Genomic DNA, 15,503 nt, shown 5'->3' with positions numbered 1-15,503 from the left:
CAAGAATAGTCGAGAAGAGAACCAGGAGAGTCGAGAAGAGAACCAGGAGGGTCAAGAAGAGAACCAGGAGAGAGTCGGGAAGAGAACCAGGAGAGTCAGGAAGAGAACCAGGAGAGTCGAGAAGAGAACAAGAATAGTCGAGAAGAGAACCAGGAGAGTCGAGAAGAGAACCAGGAGGGTCAAGAAGAGAACCAGGAGAGAGTCGGGAAGAGAACCAGGAGAGTTGAGAAGAGAACCTGGAGAGACAAGAGGAGAACCCAGAGAGAGTCGAGAAGAAAAGCCGGAGAGAGTAGAGAAGAGAACCAGGAGATAGTCGGGAAGAGAACCAGGAGAGTCGGGAAGAGAACCAGGAGAGTCGAGAAGAGAACCAGGAGAGTCGGGAAGAGAACCAGGAGAGTCGGGAAGAGAACCAGGAGAGAGTCGGGAAGAGAACCAGGAGAGTCGGGAAGAGAACCAGGAGAGTCGAGAAGAGAACCAGGAGAGTCGAGCAGAGAACCAGGAGAGTTGAGAAGAGAACCAGGAGAGTTGAGAAGAGAACCTGGAGAGATGAGAGGAGAACCCAGAGAGAGTCAAGAAGAAAAGCCGGAGAGAGTCGAGAAGAGAACCAGAAGAGAGTTGGGAAGAGAACCAGGAGAGTTGAGAAGAGAACCAGGAGAGTCGGGAGGAGAACCCAGAGAGAGTCAAGAAGAGAACCAGGAGAGTCGGGAGGAGAACCCAGAGAGAGTCAAGAAGAAAAGCCGGAGAGGGTCGAGAAGAGAACCAGAAGAGAGCTGGGAAGAGGACCAGGAGAGTCGGGAAGAGAACCAGGAGAGTCGAGAAGAGAACCAGGAGAGTCGAGAAGAGAACCAGGAGAGTCGGGAAGAGGACCAGGAGGGTTGAGAAGAGAACCTGGAGAGACGAGAGGAGAACCAGGAGAGTCGGGAAGAGGACCAGGAGGGTTGAGAAGAGAACCTGGAGAGACGAGAGGAGAACCAGGAGAGTCGGGAAGAGGACCAGGAGAGTTGAGAAGAGAACCTGGAGAGACGAGAGGAGAACCCAGAGAGAGTCAAGAAGAAAAGCCGGAGAGGGTCGAGAAGAGAACCAGGAAAGAGTTGGGAAGAGGACCAGGAGGGTCGGGAAGAGAACCAGGAGGGTCGGGAAGAGAACCAGGAGAATCGGGAAGAGAACCAGGAGAGTCGGGAAGAGAACCAGGAGAGAGTTGGGAAGAGGACCAGGAGAGTCGGGAAGAGAACCAGGAGAGTCGAGAAGAGAACCTGGAGAGTCGGGAAGAGAACCAGGAGAGAGTCGGGAAGAGAACCAGAAGAGTCGAGAAGAGAACCTGGAGAGTCGGGAAGAGAACCAGGAGAGAGTCGGGAAGAGAACCAGGAGAGTCGGGAAGAGAACCAGGAGAGTCGGGAAGAGAACCAGGAGAGAGTCGGGAAGAGAACCAGGAGAGTCGGGAAGAGAACCTGGAGAGTCGGGAAGAGAACCAGGAGAGTCGGGAAGAGAACCAGGAGAGAGTCGGGAAGAGAACCAGGAGAGCCGGGAAGAGAACCAGGAGAGTCGAGAAGAGGACCAGGAGAGTCGGGAAGAGAACCGGGAGAGTCGAGAAGAGGACCAGGAGAGCCGGGAAGAGAACCGGGAGAGCCGGGAAGAGAACCGGGAGAGTCGAGAAGAGGACCGGGAGAGCCGGGAAGAGGACCGGGAGAGCCGAGAAGAGAACCGGGAGAGCCGGGAAGAGAACCAGGAGAGCCGGGAAGAGAACCAGGAGAGCCGGGAAGAGAACCAGGAGAGTCGAGAAGAGAACCAGGAGAGAGTCGGGAAGAGAACCAGGAGAGTCGAGAAGAGAACCAGGACAGTCGAGAAGAGAACCAGGAGAGTCGAGAAGAGAACCAGGACAGTCGAGAAGAGAACCAGGAGAGTCGAGAAGAGAACCAGGACAGTCGGGAAGAGAACCAGGAGAGTCGGGAAGAGAACCAGGAGAGTCGAGAAGAGAACCAGGAGAGTCGAGAAGAGAACCAGGAGAGAGTCGGGAAGAGAACCAGGAGAGTCGGGAAGAGAACCAGGAGAGTCGAGAACCAGGAGAGTCGAGAAGAGAACCCGGCCTGCTGCATTCTGACACTGAAGTCACACAGGAACTTGTTGTCCTTTGAAATGTCTTTTGAGTGTCACACTGTCCATTTTTTGCTTTCTTTTATTTCATTTTGCTTTCTTTGTTTTTTCATTTAATTTAATTTAATATTAATTTCAATAATGTCTATTTAAGCATGGTCTAGGATAAAGTCATACTCATCTCACAATGGCTGATCTTGCAATATCTCTTACATCTTTAGTTCATTAGCATATTAGTATATTATATTAATACTTCAGTATATTTGCACAAAGTTTTAATTAATACTGTATGTGCAAATTAAAACATAAAAACAAATGGAAAAAGATATAAGCACAAAATATACGGAGAGAGAAAGTAAAGCAGGTTCAGCTGTTTCATAACGTTAAAACTTAAAAAGTGACACAGAAGTTAATGACTGATGAATGTAAACTCAGTAAAATGGACGTCTTTAGTTCAGGGTGAGTTGGTTTCAGGAGGCGCGGAAATATGGCAAATGCATGAAGTGATGCAGTATGAGTGAACGTCTGAAGAGAATATGATAAAGTTTTGGAAAGAGTCGGGGAAATGTTGCATGTGGTGCATATTGTGTATCTGTACATAAACAGGTCTGGTCTGCTGACACTGTAAATGGAGAGAAGCTGAACAGCAGCAGATGGCTCATGACTTAGAGCTGGTTACCTTTCTCAAACATTTCTTTTGGATTAAAAGTATCTTAAGGTAAGATGGACACAAGGAAAGCACACACACTGTTACAGTAGGTAATGTGTGTGTGTAGATTAAGCTGTAATACAGACTTAATTAACAAGAGTGGTGAATCAGTGAGAAATATTCAATATGGTTTTTCAGATTTTCATCTACGATGACACCTAATAATTTTAACAAAGGGACTTTCTTCATCATTAATAAATGTCTTCGCCTTGTCATTTCATTTCTTATTTTTATTGCAAAGAAATCATGAAATTTGATTTCTTTATATTGAGTGTAAGTTTGTTCCTCTGGAACCACATGAAAATAAAAGACAGAGGTTTGTGTCATTAGCAAATAAAACAGGAAAAGCATCTTTACAAATCATGGATAAGTCATTCATAGAAAATAAAAATAATAAGGGACCAAGAATGGAACCTTGAGGAACCCCACGACGTAACATCCTGAAGTCCAGACTCACGCAGCTGAAATGAGAATGTTGCAGTCAGCGGTATCAAACACTAAAGTTTAGATAAGTCTAAAACTAACAAGCTGCAAGAGCCGAAAACCAAACTGACGGATACAGGATGGTTCTCTGTTCTCAGTCAAGTGCTTACTGGTTTCTCAAGAACTTTAGATAAACAGGCAATATAGAAACTGGACGATAGTTTGTGAAAGCATTAGGGTCACCTGACTAGAAGAGAACAACTTCAGCATCTTGGAGATCTGGGGTGCAACACCAGAGAAAATACGAGTGAGGATCAATGACAGATTCAACTTCCTTTACTAAACTGCAGCTTTCATGTCCAGTAGCAGTTTTTTTAGCCTCATTATAACTTTATATACTGCTGGAGAGCTGGACAGTTCAAAGACACATTGAAGGATACTGGCACTTTACAATCTCAGTAGTGTATTCACCAGTTCCTTTTATATTTTTAGCTAGTTTAGAGGGATTGGTAAAATTCTATTATCTATTGGCACATCTGCAGGGCCGGGGATTATATTTGATTTAAGATTACAGGATTATATTCCAGCAAGCTGCAGCCGAACTCCACCGACATTTCCAGATAACACACTTTGAATTTATCACCACCGTCCTGAAAGAGCGGCTGCTTCAAGGCGTCTCTTGCTGGAGAACGTCCCGTAACCAGAGGGTCACAGGTTCGATCCTGCAGCTTGAACTGGAAAAAACCCATTTCCTGGAGAAAATGTGTTTATCTGAAAGCAGCTGAAGTGTCCTGGCTTCAGTGTGAAAGGTTAAAAAGTTGAACTCTTTAAGCAGTTCATCTTTTTAAAGGGTTTACAAGTTGACTACATGATGTCACTGTTCACTTGTCACCATTCATTTCAACAGGAAAACATAAGAATTACAAAGTGAAATATCTTCAAGTATCATAAAGCTGAACACTGTCCAAGTTCCTCTGCTTAAGACCGTCAGATAAATTCTGTAAATGTAAAAATGTCAACAGATATAAACATTGATCACATGAACTGTAAACCATTTTTGTTACCAATATTAATTTTAAGGTATTGAATATTGTCAAAATTTTATTTTCCTACAAGTAGAACTGAAGTGATATGCATTAACTGATATTGTGATACATGAACAGTACATATTGTACATAAAGTTCCTACACGTTTCAGTTTCAAAATTCCAGACTTTTTCAAGATTTTGGTGTTCGGTCTGATTTCTGCTGGAAGTCGTCTTGTCTCTACTCACTCCACATCACTCTGTAGAACATTATTCTGCATAGTGACAAATATCAGAAAGTGTGAGATGACGGAGTGTAAAACCACAGGATGTTGAATCATATCAGGACAATACAACTACATTATTCCATACTTTTTCATACTTGTGTAAATTCCAAACTTACCAAGACGTGGAAATGACCAAATTCATTTTCCAAACATTTCCAGACCTGAATAGGAACCTGCATGAAGCAAACCCGCAGCATGTTTCATCCCACTGTGCCAGCTTCCAGCTTTATTAAACTCAAGATAAATACAAAATAAATTCACATGGATCACAGATCGCTGGGAGAAAAAAAACCCAGAAACATAAAGTTTTTCATCACAGAGAAAAAGCAAAGGGAGCAGAGCTGGAGGTCAGAAGTCCAGCCACTCTGTCATGTAGATGCAGTTGGATGGAGAGATTTCTCCTCCTTCATGACAGTCATCAAACACCTGAGGAGAGAAAAGAGGAGAAGATTATTCATTTTCCCTCAAACAGTTCAGTTCAGTTCAGTTCAGTTCAGTTCAGTTCAGTTCAGAGAGCAACAAACCTGCAGAAACTGACGTCTGCATAATGAATATCGACTGTCCCTCTAAATGAGTCCAAACTGTAACCAGAGGTGGAGACTCGAGTCACATGATCTGGACTCGAGTCACATGATCTGGACTCGAGTCACATGACTTGGACTCGAGTCACAGTTTTAATTGGTTGAGACTTGACTTGATGCATGAAGAGAAGACTTGAGACTTGACTTGACTTGGGTTCTGGTGACTTGAGACTTGACTCTGACTTGTACTTTGATGACTTGAAAAGGTTTCTAAAGTCTTGACTTAAGATCTTGTGTTTGTGTAAATGACTTAGATTGAAAGTGATGAGATTTGTTCCAGCGGACGACTGAATTTAAATTCTGTTTTCTGAATTTGTATGGAATGATTGAATTTATTGAAGTTGAAACTGATTATAGAAATCAAACTCATGATGCTCTTACCAAGTTTTTATCCTATTAAAACCATATTGCATTGAAAAGTCCTAGATATTTAGTTTTCTTTAAGATATTAAATTGATACTGGACTCTTGATTTGTTCTGACTTGACTTGCTGTTCTACATTTAGACTTGAGACTTGACATTAATGACTTGGACTTGGCTTGGTAATCTACATTTAGACTTGAGACTTGATTTCAGACTCGAGTGAAGTTGACCTGCTGACTGCAACTAATGAACCAGATACTGTAATTAATTACCTGATATTGTGAGATTTTATTTCCTGATAATGTAAGACTATAAGTATGATAATGTAATACATTATGACATTAACTGGCAACTGTTGCATAAGGTCGCTGTCGGGTGAAAACCTCGTATTTCCAAAATCTCAAAGTTTTTCCCGGACCTGAGAAAAACATCCTTGTTGATGTTTGAATGAATGCGGTGGGTTTTGAAACGGTTTCATACGGTTGTCTAATTTCCTCAACCCACAGAACGACCACGTGACGTTTAAATATGAAGTTAAGAGCGAGGAGGTTTTCAGACAGCAGCGCTGCGCCGGGCGGCGGAGCGTACCGGACAGAGGCCGCAGGGCGTCTTCACCAGACCGGTGGGCTGGATGATGGCGTTCACGCCGCGGTACAGCTTCACCTGGCCGTCCACGCTGCCCACCGTGCCTTCCTTGGCGGCGATGATGGTCATCTCCACCTTCCCGTCGTAGATCAGCGTGTTCAGGATCGTCTCGATGTCGTCCATGGAGAGATCCACCTGAAGGCCGAGGAGACGACACTCAGTTTGGATTTTATTTTCTTTCGTTCTGTGGAAATGTAAAGCTCCTGTAGAGCTGAAACGTTAATCTACAAGTCAAACTGATTTCTACTTTCTCGTTAATAAATCCTGTTTTATTCCCGAGTTCCTCGTGAAATACTACACTACCCACAAGCTTTAGCGACTTCCCACCAATCAGAGACATCGCTGTTACCATAGAAACGTTACCTGCATATTTTACTGTCAGACATCAAAATCAAAATCATTAGAAATCAGTAATCACCTAGATTATTATCTTCTCAGCATCACAGCTGAAAAATGTTTTTTTTGTCATATATTTAGTTTAGTTAGTTGCAGGTTAGGATTAGTTTTTATTCTACTGGCTAATCTGTAACGCAGCAGCCAGTAAAACAAAGGTTTTCCCACTTGTTTCTAACAGAAGGGTGCGTTGGGTTTGTTTCCCTGCGCGGCCCTGCAGCAGTGTGAGGTGCAGCGTCACCTTGCTGATTCCCAGCTCACAGATGTATTTCCAGACTTCGTGCGACGTGGCGAAGGAGCTGTTCCTCTGGACCATGGGGCTCTGCTTACTGTCCCGGGCCGCTTCAGCCTGGAGAGACACAACACCGTTTAACCTTTAACCTTTAACCTGTCCCGGGCCGCTTCAGCCTGGAGAGAGACACAACACCGTTTAACCTTTAACCTTTAACCTGTCCCGGGCCGCTTCAGCCTGCCAGACGGACGTGAAGCTTCACAGCCTGGTTCACCATCTGAACACAGTTTCACCTTCAGGCTCCTCATGACCTTTGTGTGTGAGGTCACGCTGCGTTCAGCCAGCAGGGGGCAGCAGAGCCTCCCTCCTCCCGTCTGTCCGGACTCACCTTGCTCTGCAGGAACTTGAAGCACTGCTGGTTGAGAACTTCCACGAACTCGGACTCGAAGTCCTGGTCGCTGTACCAGGCCCCGCCCGTCACCGAGCGGTCCGGCTGCAGGTTGTACAGCATGTACACCTTCTTCTTCGACGCCTGGAGACACGAGACACGGGACACGAGACACGAGACATGAGACATGAGACATGAGACACGAGACACGAGACACGAGACACGAGACACGAGACATGAGACACGAGACACGAGACACGAGACACGAGACACGAGACACGAGACATGAGACACGAGACACGGGACACGGGACATGAGACACGAGGCGCTGCAGTTAGTCTGCTGCTCAGAGTCCCACTGATATCGGCTCCGATATCTGCTATGATTACATACTTATTGTCGAACCGATCAATACTACACTGATTATAGGAAGACCTGAACCTGAACTGATTCTAATGAGACATTTTGATCAGATTCTACACAAGTATACATTAATATGTTTATTAATCATTACAATTATTATTATTCTCCTGGTGTCAGTGGAGAGTTTTAGTTTCCCATGATGCTCTAAAGGTTTCAGAGGCTTTTCCACCCCGACGAGAAGAAAACTCTGAAGGAAACTCTGAATACTGGGAAGTTTTAGGATTTTTCTTTTTTTTTTTGCATGAAAATGTCAAATTTAAAGATCCTGATCTGGAAACGCTGCTATCTGCCTTCAAAAACTCGTACTGTTTGAACTCCAGAGGGGGTTGGTTGATAAAATTGATTTTATTTCAGTGTCCTGCAGAGTGAAACAGGTCTGGAGAAGTATGGGATTTTTTTTGAAATGAAAGTGTGAAGGGACCCTGGCTGCTGAACTCACAGCGACGGACTTGACGGCCTTGATCAGCTTCTTGCTCTCCAGGTTCTTCAGGATCTTGTTGATCTCCGTCAGAGGAAGGTTGCTCTTGAAGCGGATGTCTCTGCTCCAGATTCCTACAGCAGGAAAACACAACATCAAACCATCGATACCGGAAACTGGTTGAACTGGTGGATACTGGAAAACATCCACATGATCCTGGGACTGACTTCCACCCGGCAGCAGCTGGGCAGCCGCCTGCTGTCCGGCCCCATGAGGCTCAGTCTTCAGTTTGACTCTGCAGGTGATTCCCATCGGTCTGGTCAGTCTGTCCACTGGTTCACTGACGGGATTTCTCTCCCCGAGCGATTGGTTGGTGTCAGTTATCAAAATCTCTGACCAATCACAGCAGCAAAGCAGAGTGATGTAATCTGGAGCGACACCAGTCACGGTGTCGTTCACTTCCCAGCTTCTAATCAGCTGATTGTTCCTGTTTTAATTCGTCGATCCAGTCAGTTTTTTAAGGACTGATGAAATCTCTAAATCTAGTTCGCTATCATCCAGTTCCTTTGCCGGCGGCCATTTTGGTCGTTGTCGTCGCTCTGTAACGCTCGTCATGAGGAGGTTTGTCCCGCCTACATCCACCGTCCAATCAGGTTTGTCGAACTGTATCTGTCAGAAAAAACTGCCGGTGGATAGGCTGGACCAGACCGCAGATTCAAACTGAAGACTGAGACTCCTGGGAGCTGGACAGCAGGCGGGAGCTACGGAGGCTGACGGAGTCCAAAACTCAAGCAGACACTTTTAGTTTTCAGCAGCCGACCGGATATTTAGAGGAGAAGAAGAAGAAGAAGAAGAAGAAGGCCGGTGACTGTAGAAGAGGAAAACTAAACCAGACTGAGAAACTGAGAAGTTTGAATACTACCAAGTATTCATCAGTATTTTTCTTGATACTGATGGTTTTGGCGAGCTAATATATTCTATATCCTACTGTGACTGAAAATAATGTCTTTGAAGGGTTTGTTACCTTTTATTTTTTATTTTTTTATTATTTTAATCAGATTTCAAAATATAAACGTTTCACTGTCAGCCAGCAGCACTGTGACTCTTTGACCTTTATTAACACCGGGGTTTGTTACGACGAGGAAGTTAAAGAGCTTGACAGACAAAACAATCACTTGGAACAGTGAAGAGACGCATCGACCGGCCTGAGGCATGAAAGTCAAAATTAAAATGTTAAAAAAATAAATTTTAGTATGGATAACATACAGAAAAAACATAACACAACCAATTTCAACAAAAAGTATTATAAATTTAACATCTGAAAAATATTTACATGAAAATATATGAAAAAATCTGAAACTATCAGCATGATTAAAAAGGATGAAAAAGTAGAACTCTGCTCTGTCAGGAACCCGGTCCTAAGAGGAACCCGGTCCTGAGAGGAACCCGGTCCTGAGAGGAACCCGGTTCTGAGAGGAACATGGTCCTGAGAGGAACCCGGTCCTGAGAGGAACCCGGTTCTGAGAGGAACCCGGTCCTGAGAGGAACCCGGTCCTGAGAGGAACCCGGTTCTGAGAGGAACATGGTCCTGAGAGGAACCCGGTCCTGAGAGGAACCCGGTTCTGAGAGGAACCCGGTCCTGAGAGGAACCCGGTCCTGAGAGGAACATGGTCCTGAGAGGAACCCGGTCCTGAGAGGAACCCGGTTCTGAGAGGAACCCGGTCCTAAGAGGAACCCGGTCCTGAGAGGAACATGGTCCTGAGAGGAACCCGGTCCTGAGAGGAACCCGGTCCTGAGAGGAACATGGTCCTGAGAGGAACGCGGTTCTGAGAGGAACATGGTCCTGAGAGGAACATGGTCCCCGGTTCTGAGAGGAACATGGTCCTGAGAGGAACGCGGGTCTGAGAGGAACATGGTCCTGAGAGGAACCCGGTCCTGAGAGAACATGGTCCTGAGAGGAACCCGGTCCTGAGAGGAACGCGGTTCTGAGAGGAACCTGGATCAGACGGTACCTTTGTTCCCTGCGTCCTCGATGATCTGGTAGACCAGCTTCTCCTGGTTGTCCGATCCTTTCATCTTACTGGGAGAGACAGGAGCCGCAGTCAGAACCAACCACAAACAGAACATGATTTATCTGATCGGTCGATCAATACTCATGATCGACCGCTACTTGACCAGCTGCTGAGATTCAGACTTTAAACCTGACTTTCTGAGCCGGGAACAGAACCTGTGTTTAACTCTCTGTGCTCCTCTGGTAGAGTCTTGTTGTGTCTCTTCTCATGATAAAACCCCAGATCAGTGATTCTGTGATCTGTTGCTCCGGTAGAGCAGACTGGAGAATTGTGTTTTTTTCTCTCTCCATTCACTGCCTGTCTGGAGGAACAGTCTGAAAATCACTTCTAGCACATAAAGGAACGCCGACACAGCAGATTCTGACTATATATAAAAAACTAGTCCTGCTGCTGGATTGTTTTGAAGTGAATCTCTTTCTTTATGTTTATTAAACCTTTCAGTCTGAACAAGTGGAACACAGAAATCCGGTCGGAGGAAACTTATGATGATGGAATGAAGAATAATTGCAGTAATTGTAAATATGTGAAAAAAAGTGAGCGACTAGTTTTTTATATATCATCAGAATCTGCTGTGTCGGCGTTCCTTTATGTGCTAGAAGTGATTTTCAGAATGGAGAGAGAAAAAAACACAATTCTCCAGTCTGCTCTACCGGAGCAACAGATCACAGAATCACTGATCTGGGGTTTTATTCACTTTCAGACAGCAGACAGCAGCCGGAGGTGAAATATTACAGACTCGGGTCACGCGCAGCGCTGCACGCGAGGCGCGGAGTGGACCGGGAACACAGCGCGTTCATCAGCTGCGCTTGGACGGTTGCGCTTCCGGGTGCGCCTGCCGTTGCCAAGCAACCAAAGACAACAACTTCACACGTTTGTTAGTAGTTATCTGAAATAATGGATTACCATCGCAGTAAAACTGTGGCAGCAGCTTTACTTCTTCATCTACATGTGGAGCAGAAAGATCTCTCTCTTGTATTTCCTACATAGTGCTGCTCTATCAGTGCACTAATTAGCGGTAAATCACACATGATTAATGAATGAATTCGGACACTTAATTCATCATCATTCATCATCACCTGCGTCTGCATTCACCAGTCACATAAACAAATGTTTCAACTAACATTTGACAAGTTACCAATATTCCTTCAAAGCAACATATCTGTGTCACCAGCTGACATTAAACAGAAAAAAATATTCACCGACGTTCCCATCTAGGCGTTTTCCGACCTCATGTCGGTGAATAAATATTCTGTGCATCGGAGTTGTGTGCGGCTACTTCCGGCTACAGGCAGCTCTTCACCAGTCCAGCTGTGCGGGTTCCTTCAGGTTCTGGACTTCTCACTAGCTGACATTAACACAACACACGTTACAATAAGCTGTGTACCGTATAACCTGCAGCTAGAGATAAAAACCTTCCTGAACAACAGACCTTAATGTTCATGTTAGCGTTAACGAGCTCAAATTAGCATAACAAAACGTGCACTTATAATTAGTCATGAATTGGCAGTTAAAAGAAAACATCTTTAGAATAGCTTGACATCTTTTTGGTACCAAAAAAAGTTTATTTACTTGCATTAACGAGGTTTAGTGAAGAAGAGGATGGCGTCATTATAAAACCACGGAAGCGTTACAACTTCGTTGCTTGGTAACGGCCAGGTGACAACAGACGACAGATGTCCACAGACATCGGCCTCGCCCCATTGAAATGAATGGATCTGAGCGCGCAACAGACGCGGCACGTGAACCTGCTGAGCTGTTTCTGTCTCACCTGGCGGTCTGAGCGTCCTTCATCCGGTACAGAAGACCTGAGCTGTTCCTCAGCAGGTCCAGCTGACCCTGCACACACACACACACACACACACACACACACACACACACACACACACACACACACACACACACACACACACACAGAGCAGTTTAGTTAATAACTTTAAGCCGACATGCAGCCTGACATCTAAACACTAAATCAATCAGATGGATCAGTGATGAAATGATCAGTTCAGTCAGAAACAAACAGAAATTAACCGTCTGTTCAATTCTGTGAGAAGAAAATTATTTTTTGTTATCCTGAGATCAAGATAATTTTCTCATTATCTCAGCAAAACAAAATGTGTTTATCTGGAGATAACGACATAAATAACTCGATGACTAGAGAAAACAAGGGAAATTAACTCGTTATCACCGGAAACCAGCGTAAATAAAATGGATGAATGTGTGTCAATGGGTTTCTGTATTGAGACTAGAGACGGGACGATATCTGGAAACTCAATATCTCTCAATACAGAACATGTCAGTCCATCTGCTGTCAGGAACATGAATGGTGATATCAGCTCCATGTTATTCTGCTGTCAGGAACATGAATGGTGATATCAGCTCCATGTTATTCTGCTGTCAGGAACATGAATGGTGATATCAGCTCCATGTTATTCTGCTGTCAGGAACATGAATGGTGATATCAGCTCCATGTTATTCTGCTGTAGTAATCACTAATGAGACTCTTGACCATCACAGTTTCACAAGCTCTCCATCCAAATTATATTATTGTCACTTTGTAATGACATTTTTAAATTGTTGTTTACATTCTAGCAGCCAATGGCATCGCTAGAAAGATTTGAGTCTCAGAAATAAACAGAATTCTGCACAGTCAGACTTTGTTGTCACTGAACTTTTATTGATCACATGGTATCCTGGTTGTATTGATTAAGTATGGAGTCATATATCAGGAGAGAAGCAGGTGGGAACTGACCAGCGACAGCAGCTTGTTGATGGCGAGCGCTCGCTGCTGCGGCTCCAGGTGCGGCATGTCGTTCTGGATCACCTGGTCTGTGATGCCATGAGGAAACTGCTGACACAGGTCCTTGATCCTGGAGAGAGAGAGAGGGAGAGAGAGAGTGAGGGATGATGAGCAAGGCACTAACACCGCCAGGGTCAGAGGTTAAACTCCCACCAGAAGTACTGCTCCTCTGCTGATTTTACTGAAGTAGAAGTAAAAGTTCTGGTGTAAAAATCTCCTTCAGTAAAAGTAAAAAGTGTGTGATTTAAAATGTCGTCAGAGTAAAAGTTCCTGAGTTCCTCTTTAGAACAGAGAACGTTGTTAGCTGTGATCTTTTCCATGTGATTCTAACAGGAGAGAGGTCAGAGTTCAAACTGGATTCTTTTCACTGGAAACATTAGAAATGACAAAATAAAGTGCAGAAACAAAGTAAAGTCAGATTCCTCTTCTCACTGTGAATGGATCCACAGTTTGTCAGTTTCTGTTGATCCAGTTTCTGTTGATCCAGTTTCTGTTGATCCAGTTTCTGTTGCTGATGGAGAGACACAATCTGTTCTGTGATGGATGGATTTAAAATGGACTGAAGGAGAGATGGACTGAAGGAAAAGAAATACTCCAAGAAGTACAAGTACACCGAAAAGCTACTCAGTTACAGTAACGTGAGTGAATGTAATTAGTTACTTCCAGCCTTGGTTGTGAGTTTATTTTCCAAGTCAATCCAGTCAGTATTAGTTTGAAGAGCAGTAGTATTGAAGAACAGTCAGTAACTGATTTAACGTCATGTGGATAAGCCACACAACACAGCACGGACCAGCTGGGTTAGCATCATGCTAGCTACATGAAGTGAGCAGGTACCGAGCTGGATTACAGTGTTTCGGCTGCTGCTGGTGTCACTGCTGCTCACTTCACTGAGCTACACTTCCTCTACATCCACAACATAAAGTTAGCTGAGTGTTTCTGTCTCTAGCTGACGGTCCGTCCAGCCGCTCCGTCCGTCCTGCAGAGAGAAAGTTACACCAAACTCTATTCAGACATCTGACCGCGCGATGCTTCCTGGCTTATCGGCAGAATGACAGACTTTATGAAATATGACTCAAGTCCGTTTCTCAATCGTTAAAATCCGCTTTTCAATTCGGCACACACCCAGTACACCAAGCAGCGCTTATTTCAATAAAATGCCTACTTATATAAATGGTTCGCCTGTTACTGCCACAATCTTCTTTCACCAAAACACACCGCGAGAGGCAGCGTGAACCAACACTAAAAGTTTAGATTTTATAGAAATACAGTGCTGATTTGTAGGTTATTAATATGCCGAATCTGCAATAAGATCCTAACGATTTGTAAAATGTAATAAGGCTTGTTCTACAGTGCGTGTGCCTTTGCTCATAGGCAAGGCAACATTAAATTGCCAGAATGTGAGTTGACTTTAGCTAATGCTCTCTCCATATGAGATACGCCGTATCGGGCGACTTAGCATCGCTGGCTAAGCGGAAGCTAACGTGATCTCACTGACCTGTTTTCAATCTCCGCAGCGTCTGTAAGGTTAGACTCCTTTTTCACCTTCACCTCTGCCATTGTAACTCTGTTCACTTCGGGTTTCTACTGTGTTTCTACTGTGACAGTTTCATCAGACATGCTAGTCTGGGGTCCTAAAAAGTTGGTGTCGACAAAAACGTCCTGAAAATTGCCTGTTAAAAATTCACCTCCAATGTGGAAAAAAATCAATAAAATGATCAACTTCATAATTGTTCGAACTCACTACTGCATATTTTTTAGTAAGCGTAGCCAACTGCCGACTGTAAAGGTTAAACTTGATATATATTTAATTTAATCTCGTTCACATTTATTAGTTTTTGTTTGAGCACCGCGCAGCCCGGTAGGGCGGGAGAAACGCGTTGGTAAGGCGACAGATATCAGCTCCTCCCTCTGGAGTCACTCTGAGCCGACAAATCGAGCGTCCCAATTTGGTTGCTATGGCGATGTTGATGTAAACGACTGGGCCGAAGGAGCAGCAGCGCAACAGATTCACGTAAAGTAAAACAGTTTGTAATGAATTTGATGGTTAAAACAAACAGGCACGCGGGGTTCAGATGTGTTTCCATCAGAATGTGCCGCTGCGGGACGTGTGTTGTATTCAATATTCAGTTTCTGTACAGAAGAATCACTGTAATATTCATATAGGGGCTAACAGTGTGTGTGTGTGTGTGTGTGTGTGTGTGTGTGTGTGTGGTATTCAGTAGTGAGTTTACAGTGACCCAGTCCTACTTTATGGTATTTTATCTCCTATAGTATCACTATAATATTCTGATAATATTCCTATAGGGCCTTACAGTGTGTAGTATCACTAAAATGTCCTTAATTGTCCATTAGATAAACATTAATTATCCATTAAAAGTAAAAGCTTTAAACAAGTAAAGGTTAGTATCATGGGTTTATAAGGATTTATTCATGGGTTGATTCATGGAGACTCTAGTAATTAAGGGACTTTTTATGCCTTTTGTGCAGGTTTACAGGTTATTAATGAGTTTTTAATGAATCCCTGAATTTTACATTAAGTAGTGAGTCAAACATTAAGGGGACTTCAAGGAGGTTTTGATGGGGTCTCCTCAATTAATAATTCACTTAACTCATTTTAAGGGGATTTTGCATGAATTAAGAGGTGAATTAATGTAAAT

General features: G+C 44.0%; 1 protein-coding gene across 1 annotated transcript; it reads right to left on the bottom strand.

Annotated features, from left to right (window-relative positions):
• Positions 1–4,714: 4,714 nt before the first annotated feature.
• LOC144537811 (DNA-directed RNA polymerase III subunit RPC6) lies at positions 4,715–14,449 on the bottom strand. The gene is made up of 9 exons (XM_078282366.1): positions 14,342–14,449; positions 12,799–12,916; positions 11,818–11,885; positions 9,990–10,057; positions 7,999–8,111; positions 7,137–7,280; positions 6,758–6,865; positions 6,067–6,258; positions 4,715–4,960 (listed from the first exon to the last, which is right to left on the bottom strand). The coding sequence occupies exons 1-9, from the start codon at positions 14,401–14,403 to the stop codon at positions 4,883–4,885; spliced, it is 951 nt and encodes a 316-aa protein (XP_078138492.1). The 5' UTR covers positions 14,404–14,449; the 3' UTR covers positions 4,715–4,882.
• Between the last annotated feature and the right edge of the window lie 1,054 nt (positions 14,450–15,503).

This window comes from Centroberyx gerrardi, chromosome 3, assembly GCF_048128805.1.
Source record: "Centroberyx gerrardi isolate f3 chromosome 3, fCenGer3.hap1.cur.20231027, whole genome shotgun sequence".
Taxonomy (NCBI): domain Eukaryota; kingdom Metazoa; phylum Chordata; class Actinopteri; order Beryciformes; family Berycidae; genus Centroberyx; species Centroberyx gerrardi.
Note: the sequence above shows the minus strand (reverse complement) of the source record. Positions and strands in the feature narration are given on the sequence as shown.

Coding starts and splice junctions, on each gene's coding strand:
- LOC144537811 (XM_078282366.1), bottom strand. CDS start 14,403: ATGGCAGAGGTGAAGGTGAAAAAGGAGTCTAACCTTACAGACGCTGCG. Junction 11,886..12,798: donor TCAACAAGCTGCTGTCGCTG/GTCAGTTCCCAC, acceptor GTGTGTGTGCAG/GGTCAGCTGGACCTGCTGAG. Junction 7,281..7,998: donor AGGCCGTCAAGTCCGTCGCT/GTGAGTTCAGCA, acceptor TCGTGTCTCCAG/GCGTCGAAGAAGAAGGTGTA.